This window comes from Salvelinus sp. IW2-2015, linkage group LG2 (assembly GCF_002910315.2).
Source record: "Salvelinus sp. IW2-2015 linkage group LG2, ASM291031v2, whole genome shotgun sequence".
NCBI lineage: Eukaryota > Metazoa > Chordata > Actinopteri > Salmoniformes > Salmonidae > Salvelinus > Salvelinus sp. IW2-2015.
Window position 1 is genome coordinate 37,100,949 of NC_036839.1, and position 20,453 is coordinate 37,121,401.

Below are 20,453 nucleotides of genomic sequence, written 5' to 3' on the forward strand. Positions count from 1 at the left end.
TCACCAAATATCAGGGTACAAATGAATGTACGGCTGTTGCCATACAGTGAAGCAAATGGCTCATGTTAAAACCTCCGTTTAATGCGTCTTAAGAAAGTTGCAATAAAGTTGCAAGAGTTCCCAGGTGATAAACAATGGTTTGAGTTGATCGAGATTACTAATGATGATATTTGGACCTATTTTAACAGCACCCTCAAGTGAACCATGTGTTGATCTGTGTAGGCCTAATACCTATCAGTATGCTAAGTATGCCGTATTATACAGTGCTCTCCATTACTCTTATTTGTATTTGCATTAGCACAGTAAACAGAGAAACTGGATATAATGTCGAGATGCTTGTGTCTCCGCCCGAACAATGGGATTCATAGTCCACAACGACGGGCCCTATCACGGCCAGAAGTGATGCAGCCTGGATTCGAACCAAGTACTGCAGTGACACCTCTTGTACTGAGATGCAGTGTTTTAGACCACTGCGCCACTGTACATTATCATCTAAAGGATGATCGAGAGCATCCTGTCGGGCTGTATCACCGCCTGGTACKGCAACTGCACCGCCCTCAACCGCAAGGCTCTCCAGAGGGTAATGCGGTCTGCACAATGCATCACTGGGGGCAAACTACCTGCCCTCCAGGACACCTACARYAMCCGATGTCACAGAAAGGCCAAAAATACTGAGACTGTACTGAGACTGTAAAACAGCTTCTATCTCAAGGCCATCAGACTGTTAAACAGCCATAGAGAGGCTGCTGCCAACATACAGACTCAAATCTCTGACCACTTCAATAAATGAATGTAATAAAGGTATCACTCGTCACTTTAAATAACGCCACTTTAATAATGTTTTCATATCCTACATTACTCATCTCATATGTACATTTGAAGTCGGAAGTTTACATACACTTAGGTTGGATTCATTAAAACTCGTTTTTCAACCACTCCACACATTTCTTGTTAACAAACTATAGTTTTGACAAGTCGGTTAGGACATCTACTTTGTGCATGACACAAGTAATTTTTCCAACAATTGTTCAGACAGATTATTTCACTTAATAGCACAATTCCAGTGTGTCAGAAGTTTACATACACTAAGTTGACTGCCTTTAAACAGCTTGGAAAATTCCAGAAAATGATGTCATGGCTTGCAGAAAGCTCTGCATAGCTAATTCGACATCATTGATTCAATTGGAGGTGTACCTGTGGATGTATTTCAAGCCTACCTTCAAACTCAGTGCCTCTTTGCTTGACATCATTGGAAAATCAAAAGAAATCAGCCAGGAACTCAGAAAAAAATGGAGACCTCCACAAGTCTGGTTCATCCTTGGGAGCAATTTCCAAATGCCTGAAGGTACCACGTTCATCTGCTACAAACAATAGTACACATGTATAAACACCATGGACCACGCCAGCCATCATACCGCTGAGGAAGGAGACGCGTTCTGTCTCCTAGAGATGACATACTTTGGTGCAAAAGTGCAAATCAATCCCAGAACAACAGCAAGGATCTTTGTGAAGATGCTGGAGGAAACCAGTTACAAAAAGTATCTATATCACAGTAAAACGAGTCCCTATATCGACATAACCTGAAAGGCCGCTCCAGCAAGGAAGAATCCACTTCCCTAAAAACACATAAAGCCAGACTACGCTTTGCAACTGCACATGGGAGCAAAGATCGTACTTTTTGGAGAAATGTCCTCTGTCTGATGAAACAAAAATAGAACTGTTTGGCCACAATGACCATCGTTATGTTTGGAGGAAAAAGGGGGAGGCTTGCAAGCCGAAGAACACCATCCCAACTGAAAACGGGGGTGGCAGCATCTTGTTGTGGGGGTGCTTTGCTGCAGGAGGGACTGGTGCATTTCACAAAATAGATGGCATCATGAGGAAAGAAAAATGATGTGGATATATTGAAGCAACATCTCAAGACATCAGTCAGGAAGTTAAAGCTTGGTCGCTAATGGGTCTTCCAAATGGACAATGACCCCAAGCATACTTCCAAAGTTGTGCCAAAATGGCTTAAGGACAAACTAAGTCAAGGTATTGGAGGGCCATCACAAAGCCCTGACCTCAATCCCATAGAAAATGTGTGGGTAGAACTGAAAAAGTGTTTGCGAGCAAGGAGCCTACAACCTGACTCAGTTACACCAGCTCTGTCAAGAGGAATGGGCCGGGGGCCTCCCGGGTGGCGGCCAGTGGTCTAGGGCCACGCATCGCAGCGCTAGCTGCGCCACCAGAGTTCTGGGTTCGCGCCAGGCTCTGTCGCAGCCGGCCGCGACCGGAGGTCCGTGGGGCGACGCACAATGGCCTAGCGTCGTCCGGGTTAGGGAGGTTTGGCCGGTAGGGATATCCTTGTTCCATCGCGCTCCAGCGACTCCTGTGGCGGGCCGGGCGCAGTGCGTGCTAACCGAGGGGGCCAGGTGCACGGTGTTTCCTCCGACACATTGGTGCGGCTGGCTTCCGGGTGGAGGCGCGCTGTGTTAAGAACAGTGCGGCTTGTTGGGTTGTGCTTCGGAGGACGCATGGCTTTCGACCTTCGTCTCTCCCCGAGCCTGTACGGGAGTTGTAGCGATGAGACAAGATAGTAATTACTAGTGATTGGATACCACGAAAATTGGGGAGAAAGGGGGTAAAAAAAAATGAATAATAATAATAAAATTAAAAAAGAGGAATGGCCAAAATTCACCCAGCTTGTGGAAGGCTACCCAAAACATTTGAACCAAGTTAAACAATTTAAAGGCAATGCTACTAAATACTAATGAGTGTTTTGTAAACTTCTGACCCACTGGGAATGTGATGAAAGAAATGAAGCTGAAATAAATCATTCCCTCTACTATTATTCTGACATTTCACATTCTTAAAATAAAGTGGAGATTCTAACTTACCTAAGACAGGGAATTTTTACTAGGAATAAATATCAGGAATTGTGAAAAACTGAGTTTAAATGTATTTGGCTAAGGTGTATGTAAACTTCCCACTTCAACTGTATATACTGCATTCTATACCATTTACTGCATCTGCTTTGCCATACGGGCCGTTGCTCATCCACTATACTTTAATATGTAACATTCTATTCTTATTCATCCCTTTACATTTGTGTGTATAAGGTAGTTGTTGTGAATTTGTTAGATTACTTGTTAGATATTACTGCACTGTTGGAACTAGAAGCACAAGCATTTTGCTACACTCGCATTAACATCTGCTAGCCATGTGTATGTGACCAATAAAATTGATTTGATTTGAAAGGGAGGCCTTCGTATTTTCACCTGACAGGAAATAAAGCAGAACGTCAATGTCAGCAGAGCATAGATGTTGTGGGAGAAATGTCCCACGTTGATAGCGACACCCTCACCCTCAGATATTAACAACACAGTTCATCTAAGAATCACATAAACACTTCACAATAWTAAAAGAACAATCAGTGATCACATAACCAGTTCAAGTTTTAATTCTGTGGTGAGCCATCCTTGTAATGTAAGGAGGAAGGAAGGATGCATTGTTCAACCGTAGCCTTAATCACACAAACACACTGAAGAGTGGGAACTCTGATTGGTCGGGCTGAAGGAGGTCAACCAAGAAGCAAACGGTTCCAGACAGGCCCTCAAACAGACTATAAACACTGGTGACTGAGCAGGAGCCCACCTTGAACTCTTCCGTAAACAGGAAACCTGCAAACCTGTGGGGAGAAAAGAGGATACTTGGGTCAGGGCAGAGGAAGAGGCGAAGCTTGTGGGTCCACTACCGTCAACATCTGTCCACGCAGTGTTATTCAATGTGTTTCTATGGGCTCATTGAGCTTAATAAGCAGACTGATAAGCATATCGACTGTCTTCCCACCTTTGGGACAACGACTCCCATTGTTAGGGTGGAGACAAAATCATCTCGTCATTATATACAGTATCTTTGGTGAGGGTGAGGCAGGACAGGGGGTTGCATCTCAATAGTCAAAAGTTGCTTCCTCTTCTCATGTCCTATCTCCACATATGCGCTGATGTGAAAGAGCACGTCAGGTGAAAGCACTACACTGCAAGGAATCCACTACGTTGCTTTAACCCAGCCTGTGTTTTCAGATCAGTGCAGACCAAGGAGAGGAAGCCACTAGAAGCTATGGACTTTCATCAAGGGTGAGATAAGGGGAGATAAACAAAGAAATTAGATATTAGAAGAGTACAGGAGACAGAGAAAGAGAGAGAGGCTCCAACTGAGCCTCCATGCCTCTGAGCACGGTAGATGTATTTGGAGTTCCCTGTGAGGCGGTACAGTAACATGAAGACGTAGGGACTGCCTGCCACCCCATGGCAGATCCCTGGACCTTTCTTCAGCAGGCCCTTCTGCCACACCTGCTCCCCACTGCGGATGCATGTGTCTAGGTACTGGGGCTTCCTATTGATCAGGTAGGCTTTGGCAAAGAGGTAGGCTACACCTGGGAAGAGGCATGAGCATCAATTACATTGGAAACCTGGGAAACCACTTACCTTATCTAAATCAGTACATCAATCAATTAAGAGCCAGATTGAAAGTGTACCTGGGGCTCCATGGCACCAGTGCACCAGCTCATTCTCCCTCTCTGTCATGGCTCCCAGCTCGGCTGGCTAGTTACAGTTCTGCTCCTGGTTCATGAGGAAGTCCACACTCTGCCAGACCAGATCCCTGTCCCCTCCATTCAGCACCTCCTGGTAACACAGCAGCATCTGCAGCACCGACGACAGGCCATGGGCCGCACCTGGGGAGAGAAACACAGGTGCACACACACACCACACACACACAAGCAGCACATACATGATTCAATAGCCAGCATCCATTCAAAAAGACAGCCTCTCTGATTCCATTAGAGAATACCCTGTGACTCTTGCAGTCAAATGCTGGACACATGGAACACGTGTGTTCTATTGAGGTGGTGGGTCCAGGTCTGGGTACTGTGTTCTGTTGAGGCAGTGGGTCTGGGTACTGTGTTCTATTGAGGCAGTGGTTCTGGGTACTGTGTTCTGTTGAGGCAGTGGTTCTGGGTACTGTGTTCTATTGAGGCAGTGGGTCTGGGTACTGTGTTCTGTTGACAGTGGTTCTGGGTACTGTGTTCTGTTGAGGAAGTGGGTCTGGGTACTGTGTTCTGTTGAGGCGGTGGGTCTGGGTACTGTGTCTGTTGAGGCGGTGTCTGGTACTGTGCTCTGTTGAGGAGTGGGTCTGGGTGCTGTCTCTGTTGAGGCAGTGGTTTCTGCGTACTGTGTTCTGTTGAGGCGGTGGATTGGTACTGTGTTCTGTGCTCTGTTGAGGCGGTGGGTCTGGGTATTGTTGTCTGTTAGGCGGTGGGTCGGGTCTGGTTATTGTGTTCTGTTGAGGCGGTGGGTCTGGATACTGTGTTGTTGAGGCGGTGGGTCTGGGTACTGTGTTCTGTTGAGGCGGTGGGTCTGGGTACTGTGTTCTGTTGAGGCGGTGGGTCTTGGGTACTGTGTTCTGTTGAGGCGGTGGGTCTCGGTACTGTTTTCTGTTGAGGCGGTGGTCTGTGCTGGGTATGTGCTCTGTTGAGCAGTGGGTCTGGTACTGTGTTCTGTTGAGGCGGTGGGTCTCGGTACTGTGTTCTGTTGAGCGGTGGGTCTGTGTCTGGGTACTGTGCTCTGTTGAGGCAGTGGGTCTGGGGTATTGTGTTCTGTTGAGGCGGGTGGGTCTGGGTACTGTGTTCTGTTGAGGGGGTGGGTCTGGGTATGTTTCTGTTGAGGGGTGGTCTGGTATTGTGTTCTGTGAGGCGGTGGTTTCGTATGTTTCGTTGATGCGGTGGGTCTGGGTATTGTGTTCTGTTGAGGCGGTGGGTCTGGGTACTGTGCTCTGTTGAGGCGGTGGGTCTGGGTATTGTGTTCTGTTGAGGCGGTGGGTCTGGGTACTGTGTTCTGTTGAGGCGGTGGTGTCTGGGTACTGTGTTCTGTTGAGGCGGTGGGTCTGGGTATTGTGTTGTGAGGCGGTGGGTCTGGGTACTATGTTCTGTTGAGGCGCTGGGTCTGGGTACTGTGTTCTATTGAGGCGGTCGGTCTGGGTACTGTGCTCTGTTGAGGCGGTGGGTCTGGGTACTGTGCTCTGTTGAGGAAGTGGGTCTGGGTACTGTGTTCTGTTGAGGCGGTGGGTCTGGGTCTGGGTTACTGTGTTCTGTTGAGGCGGTGGGTCTGTGTCTGGTACTGTGTTCTGTTGAGGCGGTGGGGTCTGGGTACTGTGTTCTTGTTGAGGCGGTGGGTCTGGGTACTGGTGTTCTGTAGGCGGTGGGTCTTCGGTACTGTGCTCTGTTGAGGCGGTGGGTTGTGTTGGGTACTGTGTTCTGTTGAGGCGGTGGGTCTGGGTACTGTGTTCTGTTGAGGCGGTGGGTCTGTGTCTGGGTACTGTGTTCTGTTGAGGCGGTGGGTCTGGATACTGTGTTCTGTTGAGGTGGTGGGTCTGGGTCTGGGTACTGTGGCTGCTACTGGGCTTTCACCTATCTAGTCCTTTCAGGTAAGAGCAAAGGCGTCACACAAATGACAAAGAGGTCATTTAAGGCCCTCATGACAATATAAACTCATTAGCAATCCCGCCTCCTGCCACTCAACCATGTAGGCTAGACATGTAGGCCTACTTACCCAAATACTTTGTCCCATAGTAGGAGTACATGAGAGGAAAGGGTTTTCTCTTCCTTGTGGCATACTGTTTACCAGACTCTATGATAGCCTGGCAAATGGCCTGGATCTGATCCTTGCTAAGAATGTGTGAAATTAGATTTGATAAGTGTTATTTCATTAAAGTAATGTTTGAGATCAGGGAATATGGAGCCAAGAGAGGCAGTAGAGATACATTMTTTTTCAGGTCATATTTCTCCTGGTCAGTAGCCCTAAACATTTTTTGATTTTAGTAATTTGTATTTTCCCTGTTCCCTCAGGCTCTCACCTCTATCCCCAGTTTCTGTTTCAGCACCAGGGCAGCGCACAGGTACCCCGCCCGCCCCACGAACAGCTCGTCAGAGCCGCACTCCAAGAAATTGATGGGTGAGCATATCTTCCACAGGTTCCGAAATTTGGTAAGCGGCTTGACGAAGTCCGCCAAGCCCAGGGCTTTGTACACCATCGCGGCAACGGCATAGATGTCCGCCCCGCCGAGGAGAAAGGAGGCCTGCATGTTTGTGTCCTTCTCCCCATCCACGTACCCAACAGACACGTCAATGATCTGCTTTGAGGTTTTGAGATAAGTATCCATATGGTCGGAAAACAAAGCACATTCGGAGACATGGTACAGCTTGTATGCCACCCCAGCGGGTCCGTCGTATAGCCCACCATCGCAGTCAGTGGATCYGAGTGGCACCTTGTTTAGAATCTTCTCTATAAAAGGCATTGGCCGTGGGTACCACCGATTCGACGCCTTGACCTACGAGGAACTTACCTTTGTAGTCGGCGAAACAGTTGGCAAAGCAACGGGTGTTTTCCATCACCAATGGAAAGAAGCAATGCACTGGCCAATAGCCTACCACTGACTGTTAAACGCCTTGGATAAAATGTCTAGTAGCCTAATGTTGGTGATGATCAGGCGTCTTTATGGAACCCGGAAAGGTCTTATTCTACCAACCATAAACTACCTAAGATTTATGGGACTTGTATTCTCAACACCGCATTCTCTATCCCCCTCAATCAATGCCGATTTGTTATTKTTATTCCAACATCACATGTGCCTAGTGTTTGAAGACAATTATTTTTGTTAATCAATCGATTAAAGCAAATTATTCCAACCACTTTTGATCAGAAAAATCACAGACCAGCAACAAGTCTTATCTCATASGCATACATGCCTTCCAAGTACAGGCGTGTTACCAGTAGATGGTGGTATATGCACAAGTTTACACACGGCTTGTTTATCATGMAATGAACGTCAAATGTAAAGTATACTTTTTTCCCATTTAGTTTAAAACCAAACAAAGTTGGACATAGTTAGTAGGCCTATAGACCAAAAATGCCTATGGGAACGTTCTATTCCCCTTTGATCACTGAATGCAATGCAAGTAGACAGGACTCAGCTATATATGATACACGATGTCCATAAACAGAYGGTAGTCACGTTTATTTCGTAGCAGATCAAAGCAAGAGTGCCTTAGCTGGCCGGAGCCCCCGTTGAGAAATATTTTTCAAACGGGAGAGGATGAGGGCGTAATGCACAGATGTTCTCGCGGTTCCATATACGGCTAGACCGTCCGACCAGATGCTGTCGGTGGTGCTAAAACTCATTGCGGCACAATGAGCGGCACAAAGACAACATTATATAAATAATTGTAATATAGTTAAGAGAGTTCACGACGTTCAGGAAAGTGCTTTTAATAGATTATTTTTAGATTAAATTTATATTTCTTAGATTACTTTAATTCCTATTGTTTCCTGCTGCGGTTGTAACCCTATGGGAGGTGGTAATTGTATAAGGAGTCTTGAATGACTCATTCAAACGATGGCTTTTAGAAATAACTGATTTCTCTCTGGGATATCCACAGTCTATTTCAGACAAATGAACTGAACAATAGAGATGAGTTAATTTTATACACAAATAATCAGTTCTCTATGCGATAGAGGGGAGCGTTGGTTGCCTGGGAAATCCAGATAATAATCTGAACTATGATGTAAATTCTGTCCCCTTTCATTGAAGTGAAGACAGGGAGAGAGGCTGAATGTCATTTATGATTGAGTTAGAAAAATAAAATGCCATCAATGCTCTGAAACCTGTGCCCTTTCCTTATCTTAAATTAATAATAATAACTTCCAGCCCTGGCCATGCTTGAGCAAGATCTCAGTGGTAATCAGATATCACAGAGCACTCTGAAAGAACAGACAATCGATTTTACTCCTGTAATATCAAACTACTAGACGTTAGATCGCATGTGATTGATTAATCAAATTCTAGTATATAGGTGTTATTTCAGCTGGCTAACACAGTTCTGTGGCATGCGGGAGAGCCAATGTAGAACCATGGTCAGGCACAGATGCTTTGTGCCATGTCTACTCCTATAATATGTTTATACCCTGCTGGGCATAGGAGGACGTTCTGGGATGCTGGATCCTAAATGTTTTGAGATTGTGACCTAAAGTTTTTAGAATATTCCTCTAATCAACCAGTTAAGGTATAAAATATGCACTTTGCGGCATGTTAGACTATTTCACATCAAAGTATACCACAAAAAAGACTGGTACACATGACTCTACCGGATCTTCCAACACAGCCTAGTTGTGAAAATTGCACCTATTTTAGTGAGATACCAGTGTGCTCTCTCTGAAGTGGTGCACGACATGTGACATCATCTGCTGCTTTTAGTCCGAGGTACCGAGCAATGCTGAGGACCTTTGGAGATCTATTCATCAAGTATGAGGGGCTATTGTGCCTCCTTCAATCAGTGGATAACACTCTCCGTGTGGAAACCATTAGTGTGCTGTTATGGAGTGGATGAATGTCATTCGGTTCATGTGTTTTTAATTGACAGTTTCTAAGGAGTCGTGACTGAGAGCAATGAAGTGGCTAAACTGGTCACTCCCTACTGGTCACCTCTTCGCCCCAACCCCAAAAATGTCAAGCCACGATCACCAGCAACAAAACAGGACTCACCGTCACACTGCTCCCCTTTGAGGTGTACTGTTTTCAAATGTTTTCCCTAATCATGTAAGAAATACAATACATTGCTTACATGAAATACAATTACAGCATGTAAAAAAGGTTATCATCTGCAGTGTGAATGATGCAAAGAATGTCAAACTATCAGATATATATGTAGTGTTCTCTCATCAACCCTCATCGTATATTGAGTCGGCATCTGTGTGGCCAGCATCCCGGAGTCGCCTCCTCACTGTTGACGTTGAGACTGATGTTTTGCGGGTACTATTTAATGAAGCTGCCAGTTGAGGACTTGTGAGGCGTCTGTTTCTCATACTAGACACTAATAATACTAGACACTGTAATAATCATACTACTACTGCTGCTACTAGTGATGAGGTAGAAATATGAAACTATGTACATATATTCCATATATAAACATATATAAACTAACAACTTAATTTCCTGAGAGCAAAGTTGTACCCTTGGAATGCTGACATCAACTGCTGATGTCAACTTTATCCTTGAATGCTGTGAATTCTGCACAAATATTCATGCAAAGTTGCAGTTGAACTCTTGAGGGTGTTGGATAATTCATGATGTAATTAATTATTACAGACCCTCCTTTGGCTATGAGTTGATTGTGGTGCTCAATAAATATCAAAACAACCAGACAGAAGCAATAGATATTCCAATCCTTGGGAGGATCACTGGGGACAACCGAAGTTGGCATGCAGTATCTCCACTGATATGGGTTAGTGCAGCCTTCAGGTATGCAGCCACACATAGATCTAATATACTTATTAGGGGATGATGATGTAAGGGTTGAAGTAAGTAGCTGCCCATTAAAAGCTTCATTTTGTCAGCACAGCCTGAGCATTGAACAGAGTTGGTTTAACAACAATAACTTTCTAATCAGGGAATAACATGAATCATCTAATTGAGAAGAACACAAAGATTCATTAGGGAATGACGATGTAAGGATTGAAATAAGTAGCTGCCCATTAAAAGCTTCATTTTCTCAGCAGACCTCTTGAGAAATCAGCACACATGTGATTTGCACATTGTTGTCTACTGCTCATTTGATTTGATTTGATTTCCATAGGTTAATTATTATTCAAATCCTGTGTGTCTATAATTCAACGGTCCCCTTGTCTTTGTGGCATAGAGTGCAGTGTATTTCAACAAAAGACCAGTCACGGCAGGTAGCCTAGCAGTTAGCGCCTTGGGCCAGTAATCAAAAGGTCGCTGGTTTGAATATCCGAGCCGAAAAGGTTAAACATCTGTCGTTGTGACGTTGAGCAAGGCACTTAACCCACATTTTCAATAGGCGCGCACGTCACTAACTATGACTGACCCTGTCCATAGGGGCGCCCGTACTACATTGACTGACCCTGTAATAGGGGCGCCGTACTACTATGACTGACCTGCTATAGGGGCGCCGTACTACTATGACTGACCCTGTAATAGGGGCGCCGTACTACTATGACTGACCCTGTAATAGGGGCGCCTGTACTACTATGACTGACCCTGTAATAGGGGCGCCGTACTACTATGACTGACCCTGTAATAGGGTGCCGTACTACTATGACTGACCCTGTAATAGGGGTGCCGTACTCTATGACTGACCCTGTAATAGGGGTGCCGTACTACTATGACTGACCCTGTAATAGGGTGCCGTACTACTATGACTGACCCTGTAATAGGGCCGTTATATACTGCCCTGTAATAGGGTGCCGTACTACTATGACTGACCCTGTAATAGGGCGCCGTACTACTATGACTGACCCTTAATAGGGTGCCGTACTACTATGACTGACCCTGTAATAGGGCGCCGTACTACTATGACTGACCCTGTAATAGGGGCGCCGTCTACTATGACTGACCCTGTAATAGGGGTGCCGTACTACTATGACTGACCCTGTAATAGGGGCGCCGTACTACTATGACTGACCCTGTAATAGGGTGCCGTACTACTATGACTGACCCTGTAATAGGGGCGCCGTAATACTATGACTGACCCTGTAATAGGGGTGCCGTACTACTATGACTGACCCTGTAATAGGGGCGCCGTACTAATATGACTGACCCTGTAATAGGGGTGCCGTACTACTATGACCTGACCCTGTAATAGGGTGCCGTACTACTATGACTGACCCTGTAATAGGGGCGCTGTACTACATGACTGACCCTGTAATAGGGGTGCCGTAATACTATGACTGACCCTGTATATAGGGGGCCGTACTACTATGACTGACCCTGAATAGGGGTGCCGTACTACTATGACTGACCCTGTAATAGGGGTGCCGTATACTATGACTGACCCTGTAATAGGGGTGCCGTAATAACTATGACTGACCCTGTAATAGGGCGCCGTACTACTATGACTGACCCTGTAATAGGGGTGCCGTACTACTATGACTGACCCTGTAATAGGGGTGCCGCTACTACTATGACTGACCCTGTAATAGGGGCGCCGTACTACTATGACTGACCTCTGTAATAGGGGCGCCGTACTACTATGACTGACCCTGTAATAGGGTGCCGTACTACTATGACTGACCCTGTAATAGGGTGCCGTACTACTATGACTGACCCTGTAATAGGGGCCGATACTCATGACTGACCCTGTAATAGGGGTGCCGTACTACTATGACTGACCCTGTAATAGGGTGCCGTACTACTATGACTGACCCTGAATAGGGGTGCCGTATATACTATGACTGACCCTGTAATAGGGTGCCGTACTACTATGACGACCCTGTAATAGGGTGCCGTACTACTATGACTGACCCTGTAATAGGGTGCGCTGTACTACTATGACTGACCCTGTAATAGGGGTGCCGTACTACTATGACTGACCCTGTAATAGGGGCCGTACTACTATGACTGACCCTGTAATAGGGGGCCGTATACTATGACTGACCCTGTAATAGGGGTGCCGTACTACTATGACTGACCCTGTAATAGGGGGCCGTACTACTATGACTGACCCTGTAATAGGGGTGCCGTAATACTATGACTGACCCTGTAATAGGGGTGCCGTACTACTATGACTGTGACCCTGTAATAGGGGTGCCGTACTACTATGACTGACCCTGTAATAGGGGGCCGTACTATCATGACTGACCCTGTAATAGGGGGCCGTACTACTATGACTGACCCTGTAATAGGGGCCGTACTACTATGACTGACCCTGTAATAGGGGTGCCGTACTACTATGACTGACCCTGTAATAGGGTGCGTACTACTATGACTGACCTGTAATTAGGGGTGGCCGTACTACTATGACTGACCCTGTAATAGGGGTGCCGTACTACTATGACTGACCCTGTAATAGGGGTGCCGTACTACTATGACTGACCCTGTAAAACAACCAATTTCACTGCACCTATCTGGTGTATGTGACAATATAACCCATTTTTTGGGCTGTAATATCAGTCAGTGAATCACAGAAAATAGCTAATTTCACCGTTATGTATACACATAACATATTGGACACTGAACGTTTAGTGTTTATCATTTAATGAGAAACGTGAAATGGGAAAACTCGTGTGTGTCCATCACGAAAACGTCTTAGTCATTCCATGTGTGATGAATATTCAGTCAATTCCACCATTATCCCAGCTCAATTATTGGCCTCCTGGTGAGGATTGGTGAGGATCTTGACAAAACCAACTTACAGTGGGCTGGGTTATTAACAGAGAATTAACACTTACCACAGGCTCAAAATAAACGAGGACAATGTGATGTAGTTGCATTTTTGAGACAGTAGATAGAATGTTATGTTTTTTTTAACCACYGTTATTTGGGGTATTTTTTACCCTAGCAAATTACAGTTATACATGACAACGGTGTTTCTARTGGTCAGAGACAGAGCACAGGGTAAGGTCTGGGTTGGGACTGAGTTAATGCAAATGGAATATGAAGGTGAATAAGGCGCACCAAACCTACGTCTATGCACCAAACAAACATCCCAGTAGTGTACATTGGTTGCGTGATGGACCGGATCTCCTGAGTTAAGTCCATCCACTTGTCGCATCTCTTTCACCGAATAGGGCAGGGCGCAAGTGACGCACGCCGTCAGTGAGTTCATAACCCCCACACAGATGCCGACTCAATATACGATGAGGGTTGATGAGAGAACACTACATATATATCTGATAGTTTGACATTCTTTGCATCATTCAAATTATTATATTTTTATGTAATTTTTACAGAGACCAAGGTCTCTTTTACAGATGAGCCCTGATATTTAAAGGTTTAGTTTCAGATTGGCAGCTTTTTATGATGCTATTAGGCTATTCTTAATTGGTATTGGGAACACAATAATTTATGAGTCACAACATTTCATTTTTACAGCAAGCCATCCCAAAGGTGGGAATATACTTTTTTACAAACTTTCAAGAAAGAAGACACCAACTATGTCTTTGGAGGACTCGTTCATTTTAAACCCTGAGAACATGATTTTTAACGTATCGCAAGTGTCCAGTATCAACACTGAGGTCCAGACGCACTACATTTGGCTGCCCGGTATTGCTATCGCCACCGTCTACGGATTACTAATAATTATTGGACTTATTGGTAACGTCACGCTAATGAGGACGTTTATCACAGTTAAATCCATGCGGACGGTGCCCAACCTGTTCATGTCCAGCCTCGCGCTCGGGGACCTGCTGCTTCTAGTCACGTGCGCTCCGGTGGACGCCAGTCGGTACCTCGCGGACAAATGGCTCTTCGGCCGGGTGGGATGCAAACTCATCCCGTTCATCCAACTCACCTCCGTCGGCGTCTCCGTTTTCACACTCACTGCGCTCTCTGCAGATAGGTAAGGCTTTTATAATTTTTATAATCAAATGTGTTGTTTTCTCAATCCCTCCGACGGGAAGTTAAATGACATTTTTCAAGAAAAGTAAAAACAAAAGAACAGCCTTCATTGAAGTTTTCCAACCATTCTTTGGCATTGTAATATGAACAGGCAGGTATGGTAGCACGAACAGGCAGGTCGTGTTATTACACTAGCCTACACTTTCAGCCTGGTTGCAGATGTTGTTCACTGCAGACAAACTCACAGAAGAGAGTGAACTGGTGGGGTTTAGCTCACATACTATAAAGAGGGATCTTGTTTATGCATGACATGTTCATTCTGTGTAGGCCTAATGTAATTCAAGTCCAATCTTTTATTTTGTTCTATTCATCAATTCACTCCTCAAAACTCTTACATGCTGAAAGTTTCTTCAAGTGCAGTCGCAAAAACCGTCAAGTGCTATGATGAAACTGGCTCTCATGAGGACCGCCACAGGAAAGGAAGACCCAGAGTTACCTCTACTGCAGAGGATAAGTTCATTAGAGTTACCAGCCTCACAAATTGCAGCCCAAATAAATAGCACATAGCACATAGCACTTTGAGATATCAGCTGATGTAAGAAGGGCTATATAAATACTTTTGATTTGATTCACAGAGTTCAAGTAACAGACACATCTCAACATCAACTGTTCAGAGGAGACTGTGAATCAGGCCTTCATGGTTGAATTGCTGCAAAGAAACCACTACTAAAGGACACCAATAAGAAGAAGAGACTTGCTTGAGCCAAGAAACATGAGCAATATATATTAGACCAGAGGAAATCTGTCCTTAGGTGTGCTGCATCAGATGACCTGACCTCCACAATCACCCGACCTCAACCCAATTGAGATGGTTTGGGATGAGTTGAACTGCAGAGTGAAGGAAAAGCAGYCAACAAGTGCTCAGCATATGTGGGAACTCCTTCAAGACTGTTGGAAAAGCATTCCAGGTGAAGCTGGTAGAGAAAATGTCAAGAGTGTGCAAAGCTGTCATCAAGGCAAAGGCAAAGGGTGACTACTTTGAAGAATCTAAAATATATTTTGATTTGTTTAACACTTTTGTGGTTACTATATGATTCCATATGTGTTATTTCATAGATTTGATGTGTTCTCTACTATTCTACAATGTATAAAATAGTAAAAATAAAGAAAATGAGTAGGTGTGTCCAAACTTTTGACTCGTACTGTATATATATTTTTGTTGTATAACAAAGGTTTTTGTAATTATTTTCAGAACTTTGATGCCATATAATCTTGATTCAGGAAATCCATGTTTTATTATGAGAGTTGTTCTTTTCCATACATTAATTACCAAATGCCATTCTAGCACTCTTTGAGAGTCCTGAAGTACCCTTATGTATGTATGTTGCATCCATATTCTCTCATTACAGATATGATCAAACTCAATTAGGCAACACCAGCTGCTTTTCATTGAATTCTCTGGTTCTTTTAATCCAGAGCAATGTGAGACAATTGTTTCTTTAATGATAAAGGATCTGGGGGGAGGGTGGGCTTTAAGCTAGAAACAAGAGGTTGACGCTTTTCTGATGCACATGGGAATGAATATCTTTGGTTTGTCTCTATGATATTCAGAAGCTAAGCTACGATCTTCTAAAGTCGAGAAGTCAACAAAATTGGACTTTGCTTGGGAAGTAATCTTATACAATGTGTGGCTCTGTCACTATCAATTGATATCTTCACTTTCTGTAAAAGAGAAAGTATAATTATCATAATAAAACATATTTGCTAACAGAGTAACATTTGGGGAAATCGGGTCTAGACTTTATTTTCCTTATCCATTATTGTAATTATAATTATTAAATAGCCTATCTATTTTCAAATGTGAAAAAGGGGCCTTGGAGAAAAATTGTTGGGAACCCCTGTGCTAAATGACTGGTAAATGTAATGAAATTAGTTTTCTGCTTGTCCCAGGTACAAGGCCATTGTCAAACCCATGGACATCCAGACGTCCACAGCTAAGATCTGTTTCCGAGCAGCAGCCATATGGTCTCTTATACACATCTAGACGTGTATAAGAGACAGGCTAAGATCTGTTTCCGAGCAGCAGCCATATGGCTCTTCTCCATGACCCTGGCCGTTCCTGAGGTGGTCTTCTCCGACCTTCACACCTTCAACATCGGCCAGACCAACGACACCTTTGTGACATGCGCTCCCTACCCCCACGCCGGGGAACTGCACCCTAAGATCCACTCCATGGCCTTCTTCCTCATCTTCTACATCATCCCCCTTCTCATCATCTCTGTGTACTACTGCTTCATCGCACGCAGCCTGATCCAGAGCGCCTCAGACATGCCCGTGGAGGCAAACTTACACATCAAAAAACAGGTGTGTGAATGTGTGTTTGGACACTGGACGTTTAGGTGTTTATCGTTTAATGAGACATGGGAAATAGTCAAGTGGGAAAATGAGAAATGTGTGTATGCGTTTGTATGTGTGTCCTTCTGAATACTCCAATTGAATGATGCTTTCTTTACCATCTCCACAGATTGAGTCCAGGAAGCGTCTGGCTAAGACAGTCCTGGTTTTTGTGGGTTTGTTCGCTGTGTGCTGGCTCCCCAGTCATGTGATCTACCTGTACCGCTCCTACCACTACGGCCAGGTGGACACGTCCCTGGGACACTTCATCGCCAGCGTGGGTGCCCGCGTCCTGGCCTTTACCAACTCCTGTGTCAACCCTTTTGCCCTCTACCTGCTCAGCAATAGCTTCCAGAAGCAGTTCAACAAGCAGCTCCAATGCCGCCGTCGTCCACCAATCAACTGTAATGCTCAGAGCACGGGGCGGAGCAACACGCGACTGACCTCGGTCAAGAGCAACAATCAGTCTCTRGCTAACTTCAGCCTCGTCAACGGGGCTCATGTTAGTCAGGAAGGCTGTGTGTAGTGACTGTGCTAAAGATGATGCTTTAGACTTGTAAAAGTGACATTCCAAGACTGACATACTGCCAACCAATCAAATCACAGAATAATTTATGGCTGTAACCCAAATACTGTAGTGGGCCTGTGTTCTAACTCCAAGTGTTGATATTGTAGCACCATTCATTCATTCCAATTCTATGGTTGATATGCAGGGCTTCAGTATATGCAACCCATGATTGATACAAAGTGTTTTATTTTAAGCAGGGGTGGAAAGAGTACTGAAATATCCTACTCAAGTAGAAGTTACTTTAACTACATTTTACTCAAGATGTACATTTACTGGTGTAAAAAAAACTCCTCAAGTAAAAGTGAAAAATAGCWAATTTAAAAAGTACTCAGAAAAAGTAATTGAGTATATTATATATTACAAGTAGTACAAGTACTCGAAAAAGCTACTCAATTACAGTAACGGGAGTAGTTGTAATTAGTTACTTTACACCTCTGATTTTAAGTTTAGAATTTATCATCTTAACAGCTACTGCTATGTATGCAAACCAATGTGTCTCAGTCCTCCGGAGATGCAGTTCTGTTCTGGTTTCTCATTAGAACTGTATTGATCCATTAGAGAAGTTCTTAGAGAAGATGACAACCCAACCAGGTGTGAATAAGATGCCGATGACAAGGTAATGAAGAGAGGTACTGGAGCTGCCATTGTGTACACGCGCCTAAAGGACAGTTCTGTAGGGATATCTCCAGCTGACTAAAACACCAACAACCTCAGTGCTTTGAAAGATACATATTAGATTGTTGTTTATATGAGTGTTTGAATTCTGTAGCCTACACTGAAAGATCAACTTCCTTAATAACAGCTGCCCAGGAGTAGTCAGTCCTGCATCAAAGGCTTGGAAACGTTCTATCTACAAACCCATAGACATCTCAACTCATAAACATCTCAGCATTGGTTGAAGAGATATAAATATCTGTATACAGTTCATTGTACGGATCAGACTACAGTACAGTGCATTCGGAAAGTATTCAGACCCCTTGACTTTTTCCACATTTTGTTACGTTACAGCCTTATTCTAAAATGGATTAATTACATTTTTCCATCATCAATCTACACACAATACCCCATAATGACAAAGCAAAAACAGGTTTTTGGAATTTTTTGCAAATGTATTAAAAATATTAAAAGTACCTTATTTACATAAGTATTCAGACCCTTTGCTATGAGACTCAAAATTGAGCTCAGGTGCATCCTGTTTCCATTGATCATCCTTGAGCTGTTTCTACAACTTGATTGGAGTCCACCTGTGGTAAATTCAATTGATTGGACATGATTTGGAGAGACACACACCTGTCTAAATAAGGTCCCATAGTTGACATTGCAAAAACCAAGCCATGAGGTCGAAGGAATTGTCCCAAGAGCCCCGAGACAGGATTGTGTCGAGGCACAGATCTGGAGAAGGGTACCAAAAAATGTCTGCAGCATTGAAGGTCCCCAAGACCACAGTGGCCTCCATCATTCTTAAATGGAAGAAGTTTGGAACCACCAAGACTCTTAGAGCTGGCCGCCCGGCCAAACTGAGCAATTGGGGAGAAGGGCCTTGGTCAGGGATGTAATGGTCCCGATGGTCCCGAGTTCCTCTGTGGAAATGGGAGAACCTTCCTGAAGGAGAACCGTCTCTGCCTCACACCACCAATCAGGCCTTTATGGTAGAGTGGCCAGACGGAAGCCACTCCTCAGTAAAAGGCACATGACAGCCTGCTTGGTTTGCCTAAAGGGACCTAAAGGACTCTCAGACCATGAGAAAAAAGATTTGCTGGTCTGATGAAACCATGATTGAACTCTTTGGGCTTAATGCCAAGCGTCACATCTGGAGGAAACCTGGCACCATCCCTACGGTGAAGCATGTTGGTGGCAGCATCATGCTGTGGAGATGTTTTTCAACGGCAGGGACTGGGAGACTCGTCAGGATCGAGGGAAAGATGAACGGAGCAAAGTACAGAGAAATCCTTGATGAAAATCGGCTCCAGAGTGCTCAGGGCCTCAGACTGGGGCAAAGGTTCACCTTCCAACAGGACAACGACCCTAAGCACACAGCCAAGATAAAGCAGGAGTGGCATCGGGACAAGTCTCTGAATGTCCTTTAGTGGCCCAGCCAGAGCCTGGACTTCTCTGGAGAGACCTGAAAATAGCTGTGCAGCGACGCTCCCCATCCAACCTGACAGAGCTTGAGAGGATCTGCAGAGAAGAATGGGAGAAACTCCCCAAATACAGGTGTGCCAAGCATGTAGCGTCATACCCAAGAATACTCGAGGTTGTAATCGCTGCCAAAGGCGCTTCAACAAAGTACTGAGTAAAGGGTCTGAATACTTATGTGAAGGTGATATTTCAGTTTAAAAATGTTAATACATTTGCAGAAATTCTAAAAACCTGTTTTTGCTTTGTCATTATGGGGTATTTTGTGTAGATTGATGAGAATTATTTTTTTTTAAATCAATTTTTGAGTAAGTCTGTAACGTAACACAATGTGGAAAAGGTCAAGGGGTCTGAATACTTTCTGAATGCTCTGTATATCTGATTGTTTGGGTCAGATGAAAAGTGACAGTTATGTCCAAGAGTAGTTCGATGTTGTCCAAAGTGATACTTGTGTTTCTCAATGTTTGATAAATATAAAAAGTAATTCTCTCTGGGTGAATTGAATATTTTGTTGTTGTTTGAGCATTTTCTGGTGTCTGTAAAAGCACAGCTTGGCACGCCATCATGTTATTTGATCTACATTTATTTGTAGAACAAGCTTGTGTTGTCTTGTTTACAGTGCCAAAGTTTTTATTGTGTTAAAAATAAGTGGCAATATATTTTTTGCAGTACATTTTTTTATGTTTTTTATGTAGGCTACATTATGATGTTTAGTGTTGATTAAATGGTTGAAAAATTATGGTGTGTGGTGTTTCAATGCTGCTGTCCTGTACTTTTCCTCAACACATCCCCCAACATCCGGGCTATTCACCCTGCTAACATCTAAAAGGCAGAGACAGTACAGGTGCATCAAAGCTGGGACAGAGAGACTGAAAAACAGCTTAGCCGGCCTCTGCCCAGTACTCTGCCCTGAACCTTAGACACGGTCACTAAACGGCTACCATCCGGCACTCAACCCTGTACC

The 20,453-nt window shown here is 44.4% G+C and overlaps 2 protein-coding genes across 2 annotated transcripts; one reads left to right on the plus strand and one right to left on the minus strand.

Moving 5' to 3' along the window:
* Positions 1-3,510: 3,510 nt before the first annotated feature.
* Positions 3,511-7,429, minus strand: LOC111971706 (lanC-like protein 3). Its single transcript, XM_070446555.1, is given in 6 exon segments — positions 3,511-3,670; positions 4,210-4,417; positions 4,520-4,717; positions 6,591-6,714; positions 6,895-7,329; positions 7,331-7,429. Coding segments are annotated over 6 exon segments (1,224 nt in total).
* A 6,559-nt stretch (positions 7,430-13,988) lies between these two features.
* Positions 13,989-17,457, plus strand: grpr (gastrin-releasing peptide receptor). The gene is made up of 4 exons (XM_023998557.1): positions 13,989-14,392; positions 16,342-16,395; positions 16,458-16,755; positions 16,916-17,457. The coding sequence occupies exons 1-4, from the start codon at positions 13,989-13,991 to the stop codon at positions 17,309-17,311; spliced, it is 1,152 nt and encodes a 383-aa protein (XP_023854325.1). The 3' UTR covers positions 17,312-17,457.
* The last annotated feature ends 2,996 nt before the right edge of the window (positions 17,458-20,453 follow it).